Below are 14,068 nucleotides of genomic sequence, written 5' to 3' on the forward strand. Positions count from 1 at the left end.
CAAAGATTTATGAGAAAATATGATACAGGTAACTACACGTATAAATGTAAAAGCTCAATACTATTGTAGTTCTGATTTGTGACTCTTTTTACCCTTATGATATAAACACAAATGTATTGATATAAAATAATAATTATAAGTCTATGTTAATGGGCACACAATTTATGAAGATATAATTTACCATAATAACAAAGGGATAGAGAAGACTCTGTGCAGGAACAATGTTTAAAACTAAGGTGGTATTAACCAAGTGTAATATATATTAGTTGTATAAGGTAACCACCAAGAAAATAACTAAAAAATATACAAAAAGGGAAATGACATACTGAGGAAAAAAGTCAATTAAACGATCAATTAACCACAAAAGAGCAATGATAAATGAGTAATAAAGGAGAAAAATAATCAATTAAAAATTAAACCCAAAATGAAGGAGTAATGTGGGAACTGAGAAGAAAAATGATTAACGACGTAAGAAAAAAAGTGCAGAATTAAGTTCTTCATTATCAGTAAATACCTTAAATGTAAATGGATCGAAGAGGAATGCCTCTTCAATTAAAAGGCATAAACTGGCAGAATAAGAAAAAGACCTGATCTATTATGTCTTGAAAAGACTCAAAGCCTTAAACACAAATTAAAAGGGAAAAAATCTGAAGAACTTATTTTGTGCAAATAGTAACCAAAGGAGAGATGGGGTCATTGTATCACTATCAGACAAGATAGATTTTGAGAATTATTCAAGATAAAAAGACATTATACATTGATAAGAATGGTCAATCCATCAAGACGACAAAACAACACACACCTAAAAACTAGCTCCAATATAAATGAAGCAAAAATTGACAAAGTTGAAGGGAGAAATAGAAAATTCTATAAAAATAATTGAAGGTTTTAATATTGCTAAGACAATAATGGCCAGAACACCACCAGAGCAGATATGAATATGAAAATAGGAAATGTGAACAACACTATAAATCAGCTTAAGGTAGACACAGACAATCCCATCCAGTAACAGCAGAATTCATATTTTTCACAAGTGTAAAACAGACTATTCCCCAGGATAAAACATGTTAGGCCATAAAACAAATCCCAATGAAGTATAAAAAAACTAAAATAATAAAATCTTTCTGCACCACAAACAAATGAAACTAGAGATCAATATCCAATGAAAAACCAGAAAATTTACAGATATGTGAAAATTAAACTACACACTTTTAAAAACCATGGGTCAAAGATGAACTCACAAAGGAAAAATTAAAAGATACTTTGAGACAGATGAATAACAACTGAAAAAGCTTAATCTAAGAGAAAGAAGTTCAAATGACTAAAATCACAGAAGAAAATGGGTATAACTGAAAACTTCACAGAAAAAGGTATTATATAAGAGGACAATGTAAAAACTATACCAACAAATCATATAATCTAGATGAAATGAACAATCTACTAAAAACAATCTCCCCAAACTGACTCAAGAAATAAAAAATGTGAAGACTGATAACACATAAAGAGATTTAATCAGTAATCTAAAACCTTTGAACAAAGAAATGCTAGAATAAGATGGCTTCACTGGTGAATTCTACCAGTGAAAGAAAAATTACAAGAAAAACTGCAATCTGACTCAAACTCTCTGAAAAACAGAAAAGGAATGAATCCTTAACTCACTTTATGACATCAAGTCAGACAAAGACAGCACACAAGAACTACAAACCACTATACATTATACACTGATACAAGGCACTTCAGCAAATACTAACAAGCCAAGTCTAGCTGCTTATTAAAAGGATTATACATCATGATCCAGTGAAATTGTCCCAGGAATATAGAGGATGGTTCAAATATAAAAACCAGCCAATGTACTACCCTATATCAGTAAAATAAAAAGGGTTAAAAAACTCATGATCATCCTAACTGATGCATTTAACAATAATCAGCACCCTTTCATGGTAACTATCCTCAACAGTCTCAGATTAAAAGAGAACTTTCTCAACCTACTAAAAGCACTTGTGAAAAACCCACAGCTAATATCATACTCAATGATTAAAGACTGAAAGCTTTCCTCTAAGATCAGGAACAAGACAAGGATTCCAACATTTTGCCACGTCCATTCAGTACTGTAGTGTAAGTTCTATGCAAAGCAATTTAGCAGAAAAATTTTAAAATATTAAGTAAAGTAGATGTATAGCTATATTTGCATACCACATGATCTAATACACAGAAAAGCCTGAAGAATGTACCCATAAAAAACCGAGCTAGTAAAGGAATTCAGCTAAGTTACACAACACACAATCACACAAAATTCAATTGTGCTTCTTTACCTGAAAAGAAAATTTAAAAAACAAGTCTGTTAAAAACAGCATTATAAAGAATAAAATATTTAGGAATAAATTTAATCAGAGATGAAAAACTAATACAATGAAAACCACAAAGCTCTGCTGACAAAATTAAACAAGACAAAGAAATGGAAAGAGATATGTGTTCATAGGTTAAAAGTCTTTATTTATTTATTTATTTATTTATTTATTTATTTATTTTTGGCTGTGTTGGGTCCTCGTTTCTGTGCGAGGGCTTTCTCTAGTTGCGGCGAGCGGGGGCCACTCTTCATTGTGGTGCGCGGGCCTCTCACTGTTGCGGCCTCTCCTGCTGTGGAGCACAAGCTCCAGACGCGCAGGCTCAGTAGTTGTGGCTCACTGGCCAAGTTGCTCCGCGGCATGTGGGATCCTCCCAGACCAGGGCTCGAACCCGTGTCCCCCGCATTGGCAGGCAGACTCTCAAACACTGCGCTACCAGAGAAGCCCTGGTTAGAAGTCTTAATATCATTAACGTGGCAAAAGTACTCAAAGCAATCTACACATTCAATGCAACCCTTATCAAAATTGCAATGACCTTCTTAGCAGTACTGGTAAGCCAATCTTAATATTCAAATACAATTACAAGTGATCCAGAACAGCCAGTCTTGAAAAAGAACAAAGTTGAAGGATTCACAGTTTCAAATTTCTAAATTTACCACAAAGCTAGAGTAATCAAAACAGGGTAGCATTTAGACTAATGGAGTAAAAATGAGAGATCATAAACAAAGCCACATTTCTATGTCAATTTTGACAAGGATGCCAAAACTACTCAGTGGAGAAAGAGCAGTCTCTTCGAGAAATGGTGCTATGACTACTGGATATTTAACTTCAAAAGAATGAAGCTGAAACTTTATTTCACATTGTAAGGGAAAAGTAAAACAAAATGGGTCCAAGACCTAACTAGAAAAAGAAAACACAGTGGTAAATCTTCACTGCTTTGGATTTGGTGGATTCTGAAAATAACACAAAAAGTACAGGCGACAAAAAAAAAAAAAAAAATTGCACTTCTTTAAAATGAGCACTTTTCAGAACACTATCAAAATTATTTTTAATCCTGTAATACGACAAAAAACTCTTTTAAGTCACGTTAAGTCATGTATCTGATAAGGGTCTTTTATTCCAAACATACATAAGAACTCAAAGTCAACAATAACCTCAACAAAGTATAATATGAGCAAATCTAATTCAGCTACACATTAGAATACTACACCGCTTATAACTGGAAGTGGAAATTCCACTTGTAACTGGAATTTATTCCCGAAATGCAAAAATGGTTCAACATACAAAAATTAATGAATGTAAACTTTTCATTAATAAAATGTAAGGGAAAAAGACACACAATCATCTTAAGTTATTCAGAAAAAGCACATCTGACAAAATTCTACAACTTTTCCTAATACAAACAAGAAATGGAAGGAAACAGAAATTTCTTCAGGACGATAAAGACTACATATGAAAAACCTCTAGATGACATTATACTCAATTCAATATTAAAAGACTGAAGCTTTGCCCCTAAGATCAGAAACAAGTCAAATGCCTACTTTCACCATTTCTATTCAACACGGAATTGCAAGTTACAGTCACAACAATTAGTCAAGAAAAAAAAAATGCAATCAAAATTGAAAAGGAAGAAGTAAAATCATCTGTTTGCAGATGACATTATCCTATACGTAAAGAACCCTAAAAAATCTACCAAAAACCTGTTACAACAAATAAACTTAGTGAAGTTGCACGCTACAGAAATCAACCTACAAAAAACAGTTGCATTTTTAAAAGCTGACAATTAACAATCCAAAAAGAAAATTAAGTAAATAATTCTACTAACAACAGTATCAAAATGAATACCAGGCAGTAGAAGTATACAAACATTAAAAACTACAAAACATCGCTGAAAGATATTAAAGACATAATTAATGGAAACACATCTGTGTTCATGAATTCTAAGACTTAAGATGTCAATACTACCGAAGTATTCTACAGACTCAATCTTTATCAAAATTCAAACAACAATGGAGAAGTGAAAAAATCCATCTAAAATTTTCCTGAAATAGAAAAATCCACCCTAAAATTCACATGGAATCTCAAGGACACCAAATAGCCACAAAGTACAGTTGAAGGTATTACGTTTCAAGAAGCTACAGAAATCAGTGTGGTACTGGCATAGGATACATTAGAGACCAATGGAATAGAACAGAAAGCCCAGAAATAAATTACTGCAAATACAGTCAACTGATTTTGACAAGGGTGTCAACACCACTTAATGGGGAAGGACAGCCTTTCCAATAAATAGGAAACTTAGATATCCACTACAAAAGAATGAGGCTGGCCCACATACAAAATTTCAACTCCAAGTAAGTCAAAGAGATATACAAAAGAGCTAAAGCTGTAAGACTCCAAAGTCGGCAACAAGTACATGAAAAGATTCTCAGCGCCTCATCATTTAGGGAAATGCAAATCCAGATGGAAGATAATAGTTTACTTTCACACATTAGGAAACTGCTATTACCAAAACAAAAAACCAGCCCACAAACTGACCAAAAGACAAATAGCAGAAAACATGTGTTGACCTATACATGGAGAAATTAGAAACCTGGTGCACTGCTGGACAGAATGTAAAATGGAATCGCTGCTGTTGGGGTTTCAAATTATATAATCTAGTAATTCTAATCTAAGCCTATACCCAAATAAAAGCAGGAAGTCAAAAAGAAATTTGCTACACCAATGTTCACAAAAGCATTATTCACAATGGCAAAAAGATACAAACAGTCCAAATGTCCAACAACAGAAGAATTAATGAACAAAATGTGCTATATATATATATATATTATTCAGTTTTAGAAAGGAATGAAATTCTGTTATATGCTACAATACTGATGAATCTTTAAGACACTATGCTAAATGCAATAAGCAAGACACAAAAGTATGACTCCATTTACATGACATATCTAGGGCAGTCAAATTCATAGGCAGAAAACAACAGTGGTTACTAGAAGCTGGAGGGAAAGGAGAATGGGAAATTATTTAATGGGTACAAAGTTTGTGTTTGGGGTGATAAGAAAGGATGATGGTGATGGTTGCATGACCTTGTGACTGTACTTAATGCCACTCAAGAATATAATTAAAAATAATACAGTAAATTTTATATTATGCATATTTTACCATATTTTGAAAAATATCAACTACAGAAGTCAAAAACTTCAATTAAAATATGAAAAGGACCTAAATAGGTATTTCTCCAAAGGAGTTACATAAATGGTCAACATACACATGAAAAGATGCTTGACATTAGTTATTATAATGAGATGACTACAAACCATGTAACAGTCAATAACAAGCATTAGTAGCCATGTGGAAAGCGGAACCCTCATTTGCTACTAGTGGTGTGGTAAACAGTTTAACAAATTAAACATAGATTATCACGTAATCCAGTAATTCCATTCCTAAATACATACTCAAGAAAAATGGAAACTGGTGTTCAAACCAAAAGTGTACAGGAATGTTCACTTAACAAATTCAATACCCTTTCATGATAAAACATTAACAAACAAGGAAAAGAAGGAAAATACCTCAACATAATAAAGGATATACATAAAAAGCCCACAGCTAATTTCACAATCAATAATGAAAGGTTGAAAGCTCTTCCTCTAAAGAATAAGAAACAAGAAGAATAAGGAATAAGCCTGATCATTCTTCACAGTACTATTCAGAAAAAGGTACTGGATTGCCTTTCTGGTGGGAGTGTAAAATGACAGAACCACTGTGAAAAATGACATGGCTGCTCTTCAAAAGATTAAACTTTATGTTTCAGGAATTCCACCTCTGGGAATACTATATGCAAAAGAACTGAAAAAGGGTCTTGCACAGATATCTGTACATCTGTATTCATGAAAGTATTATTCAATATAGCCAAAAGGCAGAAGCAACCCAAATATCCATCAACCAATGAAAAGAAGATCAAATGTAGGAAATTATGACACATGCTACAAGATATAAACCTTGAAGTTTATAAACTCTGAAAACAGTACACCAAGTGAAAGAAGCCAGCCACAAAGGACAAATACATATAAGATACCTAAGCAGTCAAATTTAGAGAAAGTAAAGTTAGAATCATAGTTGTCAAGAGCTGGAGGAAACACTCCCATTCACCACAGCAACAAAAAGAATAAAATACCTAGGAATAAACCTACCTAAGGAGGCAAAAGACTGTATGCAGAAAACTGTAAGAGACTGATGAAAGAAATTAAAGATGATACAAACGGATAGAGAGGTAGATATATCATGTTCTTGGACTGGAAGAATCAACACTAAAATGACTATAGTAAAAATGACTATACTACCTAAAAGCAATCTACAGATTCAATGCAATCCTTAACAAATTACCAATGGCATTTTTTACAGAACTAGAACAAAAAATGTTAAAATTTGTATGGAGACACAGAAGACCCTGAATAGCCAAAGCAATTTTGAGGGAAAATGTAAACAGAGTTGGAGGAATCAGACTCCCTGACTTCAGACTACACTACAAAGTTACAGTAATCAAGACAATAGGGTACTGGCACAAAAAACAGAAATATAGATCAATGGAACAGGATAGAAAGCCCAGAGATAAACCCATGCACCTATGGTCAACTAATCTATGACAAAGGAGGCCAGAATATACAAGGGAGTAAAGACAGTCTCTCCAATAAGTGGTGCTGGGAAAACTGGACAGCTACATGTAAAAGAATGGAATTAGAACACTTCCCAACACCATACACAAAAATAAACTCAAAATAGACTAAAGACCTAAATGTAAGATTGGACACTATAAAACTCTTAGAGGAAAATTCAGAAAGAACACTCTTTGACATAAACCACAACAAGATCTTTTTTGACCAACCTCCTAGAATACTGGAAATAAAAACAAAAATAAACAAATGGGACTTAATATAACTTAAAAGCTTTTGCACAGCAATGGAAATTACAAACAAGATGAAAAGGCAACCCTCAGAATGGGAGATAATATTTGCAAACGAAATCAATGGACAAAGGATTAATCTCCTAAGTATATAAACAGCACATGCAGTTCAGTATTAAAAAAACAAAAAACCCAATGAAAAAATGGGTGGAAGACCTAAAGAGACATTTCTCTAAAGAAGACATACAAATGCTCAAGGACTACATGAAAAGATGCTCAACATCACAAATTATTAAAGAAATGAAAATCAAACTTAAAATTAGGTTATCACCTCACACCGGTTAGAATGGGCATAATCAGAAAATCTACAAACAGCAAATGCTGGAGAGGGTGTGGAGAAAAGGAAACCCTCTTGAACTACTGGTGGGAATGTAAATTGACATAGCCACTGTGGAGAACAGTATGCAGGTTCCTTAAAAATCTAAAAACAGAATTACTATATGACCCAGCAATCCCACTACTGGGCATATATCCAGAGAAAACCATAATTCAAAAAGACACACGCACCCCAATGTTCATTGCAGCACTATTTACAACAGCCAGGTCATGGAAGCAACCTAAATGCCCATCGACAGATGAACAGATCAAGAAGATGTGGTACATATATACAATGGAATATTACTCAGCCATAAAAGGGAACGAAATTGGGTCATTTGTAGAGACGTGGATGGATCTAGAGACTCATACAGAGTGAAGTAAGTCAGAAAGAGAAAAACAAATACCGAATATTAATGCATATATGTGGAACCTAGAAAAATGGTAGCGATGAACCGGTTTGCAGGGCAGAAATTGAGACACAGATGTAGAGAACAAACGTATGGACACCAACGGGGGAAAGTGGCTGGGGGGTGGGGTGGGGGGGGTGGGATGAATTGAGAGATTGGGATTGACATGGATACAGTAATATGTATAAAATGGATAACTAATAAGAATCTGCTGTATAAAAAAATAATTTTCAAAAAATAAATAAAAATAGAAAAAAAAAGTAGAACATGTTGCCACTTCTTCTGTGATAGTAAATGCTGCTGAAACATCTGCAAAATGGAGGAAAGAAAAAAGAGAGAAAGATCCCGCATGCTGCAACTAAAGATCCCACATGCAGCAATGAAGATCCTGTATGCCAAAATGAGTATCTGGCACAGCCAAATAAATAAATAAACAAATAATTTTTTTTTTTTTTTAAAAGAGAAGCTCTGGGTGATTTTCTTCCTTTTCATTTATATTTTTCAATTTGCCACAATTGATGTAAATACTATTAAAAAAAAACTGGGGGGAAACAGACTCTTCAAGTGTTTCTACATACACACAAACATATATACAGTAACACAGTATACATACACAAAAACTGAATGTGCCTTGCTGAATCTCTATCTTCTTAGAATCAGTACTTCTTAGAATCCAGACTTTTTTGCGGTCTGGATCAATTGTCACATAAGGCTTAACATGTAGGACAATCTATATAAAAAAACCAAACACTAATTTTCTTGGTTGTAACTAGCATGGCAAAACAACAATTATTATAGGGATAATTCATCAATAACACATGAGATGGATTATTTTTTTAGCTTCTTCACCCCAAATAAGGTTGCTTCATCCATCGTATTTTTTGGTTCTGCACTGAGGGAGAGATTGCTAACAAGATTTAGTCAGAATTTAGGACATCTAAATTGACCTCTGAGTAGGTAAGAGATCTCCTTGTATTAAAGAATAAAATGAAGCCATTTCTTGATGCCCTCCTAGTTCTTTCAAATCATAAATGTGTGAACAAGTTAGTTGTAGCATTTGTGTTTTTCTATTATGCAGATAACCAAAAGGTGGTAACTTCCAACAATTACATGTGGGGAAAGAGGAAGGACTATTGTGGATTCTAACAGATAACTGCAAGGTATCATACTATTCCTTGTGCCTATCCCCAGGAAAATACCAAAGAGGAAAATGTGGTAGTAATAGTGGCTATCCAAATTCTGGGTCACTGACAAGATTTTCCAATGGCATTAAATTTTATTGGCCTGCTCCCCAGTCACAGTGTAAATATGAATTACCAACCACATTACCTCCTCCTCAGGAGACAGGTTTCCTTTGCTACTGCTAACAGGAAAACCACTGCCAAATTCTTTGGAATGAATGTCTGCTCCATACTCAACTGTCACATCCTCCTCAATGCTGCTCACCAGCCTCCAGAATTCCTTCTCCACAAGTTCCGTAGGTACCATCTGTGATAACAGGTGTAAAAGATGATCGTAGCCCACTATATTTTGGCCCCACGTGTCCATGAGCACTAAGACTATCAGACACCAATCCCTACATCCGCATTCCACAATCACATACGTGAACAGGCATGTTGAAGTAGTCCACCTTGAAGGAATCAGCCATTTCACCAAAGCTCTGCAAAGTGTACTCCTGGGTAGCCTGCTCAAAGCCAAAGGCTTCCGGGGGTCTCTTACACTCCTGAAATAGAAAATATTTCAGTAACACAGAGGCAATAGACAACAAACCCCTTCAAAAAACCAGCTAGAGATATATCTTATGCTATTCCTCCACTTTAATTTTCCAGGTGGAATAGTTTCTTTAATATCTACTAAACTTATTTCCTTTTGTTCCTTTGGTTCACATCATCTGGATTACAGTCCTTCCTGTCTGTCTTAAATTTCTACCATCCTACAGCTACTCTACCCAGCCATTCTCTCATTTACTGTGTCACTGATAGCTAATTATAACCTAACAAAAGTTATTAACTTAGAAAAATGGAGGAACCTACTTTACTCTTCCCTAAAACCAGGAGTCTGTATTAAAAACAATTACCAAGAACTAAATTTAAAACATCTATGGTGGACAGCCCTTACCGCCATGATACACTTTGGGCACCTCCAGACCCCTCTGGGGATTTCAGGAAGGGGTGGCAATAGGCAAAAGATGTGATAATTGTCATCACAGACATCACAAAGAAGAAGTTTATCATCTTCATCCCCTCTAGAGCACATTCGGCAAACATATGAGTCAATCTACCAGGAAAAATAAAATAATATAAGCTGCTTGTTCAAGGAAACTTTATCCTAGGCTTCCAGACCATTCATTCTGAACAGCCACCACCAGTCAATGACTATGCATTGTTCTACTCATGACTTCACTCATGACTTTTCACTGTCTGGTGAAAAATATGACAACATAAATAATTACTATGCATGTTAAGAAATGAACCATAATTAAGGTGTGTTGGAAGAAACAAAAAGTAGACTTTATTTAAGTTTCACGGTACAAACCCAAAGCATGAAGGTACATACTAGCATAGATCATTCAGAGAATTACCTATGTTAGTAATAGCTGGTATAGACTGCAAGTTGAATATAAATACGTCCAATGACCCACTATCCAGTTATACCTGCTATTCTAATGTGAAGTTTAATAGGTTTCCATTTCATTTAACTGTCTTCAGTTTAGATAATGAATTAGATAGGTCATAAGGAGAGAAAGATTAAGGCAAGGTCTAACAACTTGGATTCTTAGCTACTACAGAAATAATTTATTATTAAGTACACTTTAAAAAGAAGAGACACTAGTAGACTTTTACCAGGAAGGATTCATTACTAAAAAATTACTTGCAGTGAGGATAGGCTACATTGGGAGAATGCAGAAGTAACAAGATCAGTAAAGGGCAGAAAGACACAACTGAGAGTGGGAAAAAAAAATCTGCTGAGTGTATGGAGGTAGACACACACACATAAATTCTCTTATTAATCTGTAGATATAATAATTTGTCAAGAACATGTATATGTAAATATATGTATTTACACACATATATAAATATATGTAAATTTATAAAATATACACGTTTATACACAGATATATACATTGGCATATACTTACATATATGTATGTAGGCAGTTACCCTCAGTCACAGCAATTCCAATACTATATATATACACCACATAAGTGTCTACATAGCTTACCTAAAGTCATGTAATTTAATAGTATTATCTATAGTAGCCCCAATCTGGAAAGTACTAAAAACACAGGGTTAAGTGGGGACATAATCCCAATGGTGGTAGTAATGATAATCTCTCAGTGGACATGATTAAGAGGAAGGAAAAAGCAAATTTATCACTTTATAAAAATGTAGCAACTCTAGCATACTAAAGAGATTATAAAATCTTTCAGATGAGGTGGAGGAAAAGGTGAAAAGAAAGATTTATATACATAAAAGACTTAAGTAAAGCAAGATCATAGGAGAGGCACTACTATGTAAAATGTGATTTTTAGAGCCCTGAAGCATTTGCCAGAAAACAGCTCTTTCACATAATTTATATTTAATCACATTGTCTCCTACTACATTAAGATGTAAAAGTTAAGAATGTGCTTATCACTGGAGTTGAAAAGACACAAAAATTTGGAGGAAAGTTCTGATATAGAACATAGGATATGAACTTTGCTCCTGACTATAATACTTGAGTATGTTCTTTCTCCCTCCTGGCCGTCACTGTCTTCATATTTAAAGGGCTTAGAAGTAAACTGAAGGAAGGAGAAAGTAAGGTGCGATAAAATAATTTTAGCTTCCACCTCGTCCTGATAGTTCATAAACAGTGTTAAGAGTCCTTACAAACTGGGTATTGCTTTGATTCTTCCGCAGCTGCATGGTCATCTTGGTGCAGGGCTCTAGGCTGTTACTCGAATCCTCCTTGGGCAGTGCCGACATCATTTTCCAGTTCCCACTCGGTTCCTCCTTCATTGTAACAGTTGAGGGGCATATGACCCCTTCTTTATCTAGGGGAGTCAGAAACAAACCTGAAAACAAACAAATCCATCTGCCATCAGGATTAACAAACTGTCTCCCCCATGGTACTTTACCCTTCACTTTGCCTCATAGCCTATTAGGCTTCACCTTTCTTCCGTAAAGTCTTATCCTTGGCTACAAGGCCCAAGCCCATCATCTTGGGACCTGCCCCATAGATTTGTAGCTTCTTCAGCTCTGGGTTTTTCTCAATGTCTTCTTCTGTGGGTTCTGGCTGTTGAAAGAAGGTTCAGAGAAGGAAGTGGTTTTATATAAACGGGCATTATACTTAAGATCTAGACTTTCAATTCGCAAAATATTCCAGCAGTATAAATGGAAAAGAGGTCATAAAAATTCAAGTCAGTCAACAGCCTCCACCTTGTTTACTGATGGATGTATTTTTATCTGTGGGTAAGGGGTGACCAGGGATGGACAAACGAAGACAGAAATTTGAGAGGTAATAGTCTCGATTTTTTTCACACTATAAAGGATATGGTACAGTACTCCAGTATGTTAAGCTTAAGTATCACAAAATATATAACTTATACCAAAGAGTACAATAAATAAATTATAAAAAAGCCCCTTTCTGCAACTCAGTTGAAGATGCAAATGGGAAGATAAGAGGACTCCTACTATTCTACTGTTCTGTTTGAACTCAGATAATGAGAAATAATTCCCTTCTCCTGACAATGTATTTAAAGACCTAGGAAAGCAGAAATGTTATGTGTCAAAAAATACACACATTATATGCCATTTTCAGTACATCTCTTTTTAGTGAACACCACGAAATGTATTTTATCGACTGTATCAGTTTTGAACAAAAACTTAAATTTAAGCTCTATTACATTTCTTCTTTCCATCTAAAATCTGACGTTATCTAACTTTTATTCTACATATATATAAAAACATATATGATAACCGATTTCCTGGTTTTATTTCCAAAATAATTTATGCAAACAGTATATATATTGTACGACCATATCCATGACAAACACAGCATTAACTAGGGACACAGTGGTAGCAAAGATATCACTCAGTGATTAGGCAGAAATGATTAAAAGAAACGAAACACAGGAGGCTTGAGTTTAAAAGGACCATCAACATATATATCTGTCCCCTAGCTTATTATTCTATTATTATGGCATCAGGAAAGATTCAACCTACTCTTTTATTTTATTTTTTTTTTGGTATTATAAACAAATGATGTAATTACTTATACTAATCATGTTCTAAATTTTTTATATTTTATGCTTTGACATCTTTTGAAGGGCCTTGCTGACTGGGGAGACTGTTCCTCCCAGGTCTAGCTAATTTCTAGAGGCAACAAACAACTGTCATATACAAACTAACTAATCCCAAGTCCATACCCCCAACCACCTCCTTATCTAACACTTACAAATGACGACCATGGTTTGGTTCCTGGCCAAATCAACCTCTGGCCAGGAACCAAACAACTAGGAAAATTCCCTAGGCCCCAAAGCTTGCTGGGATTATTCAAACCAGCCAGTTAGTTCTAGGATGTTTACCCTACTTTGCCTTGCTTTCCCTGAGGATACGCTGATAAAGGCTGTGGCCTATGCCTTCTCCCTACTCTTTTCTGCCCCCCACAGACACTAATGTTTCCTTCCTCCTGTCGCCCCATGTGGCATGGTATTCCTCTTGCTTCTAGGGGCACTGTGAGTAACATTAAAACTTTTCTTTCAAAGGCACTGAGATCTCCCTGTTGGCATTCAGGCATTTTTATAAATTAAGTCCTGGGAACAAATTATAATACTCATATAATGGCTGCATGCTATTATGAAAGATTAATTGAGTTTAAACAGGAGTGCATGCACATCTAAAATTTGAATTAAAAATTTTAATTTTAGTACAATCTTTCACCCTACCAACAATATACTAAGATCCCTAGTTCCTTATCCTTGACACATTTTCGCTTTTGGCCAATTAGTTATTGTAAAAAGAAATATGTAACTATTTTATATTTTCAATTTGTAAGGTAAA

General features: G+C 34.7%; 1 protein-coding gene across 8 annotated transcripts in view; it reads right to left on the bottom strand.

Annotated features, from left to right (window-relative positions):
* Positions 1-14,068, bottom strand: part of LOC309978879 (lysine-specific demethylase 5D-like) — a 42,514-nt gene that overhangs the window by 22,355 nt on the left and 6,091 nt on the right. For 3 of the 8 annotated variants that reach the window (XM_082865534.1, XM_082865532.1, XM_082865533.1), the window contains exons 7-12: positions 12,179-12,302; positions 11,897-12,081; positions 10,146-10,304; positions 9,631-9,750; positions 9,357-9,515; positions 8,641-8,757 (exon numbers count right to left, since the gene is read on the bottom strand). In XM_082865534.1, the coding sequence (XP_082721660.1) occupies positions 8,641-8,757; positions 9,357-9,515; positions 9,631-9,750; positions 10,146-10,304; positions 11,897-12,081; positions 12,179-12,302 (864 nt within the window). The remainder of the gene's footprint in view (positions 1-8,640; positions 8,758-9,356; positions 9,516-9,630; positions 9,751-10,145; positions 10,305-11,896; positions 12,082-12,178; positions 12,303-14,068) is intronic. The other 5 variants (XM_082865539.1, XM_082865538.1, XM_082865535.1 and 2 more) reach the window with 4 other exon arrangements.

This window comes from Leucopleurus acutus (assembly GCF_964270905.1).
Source record: "Leucopleurus acutus genome assembly, chromosome: Y".
Classification (NCBI taxonomy): domain Eukaryota; kingdom Metazoa; phylum Chordata; class Mammalia; order Artiodactyla; family Delphinidae; genus Leucopleurus; species Leucopleurus acutus.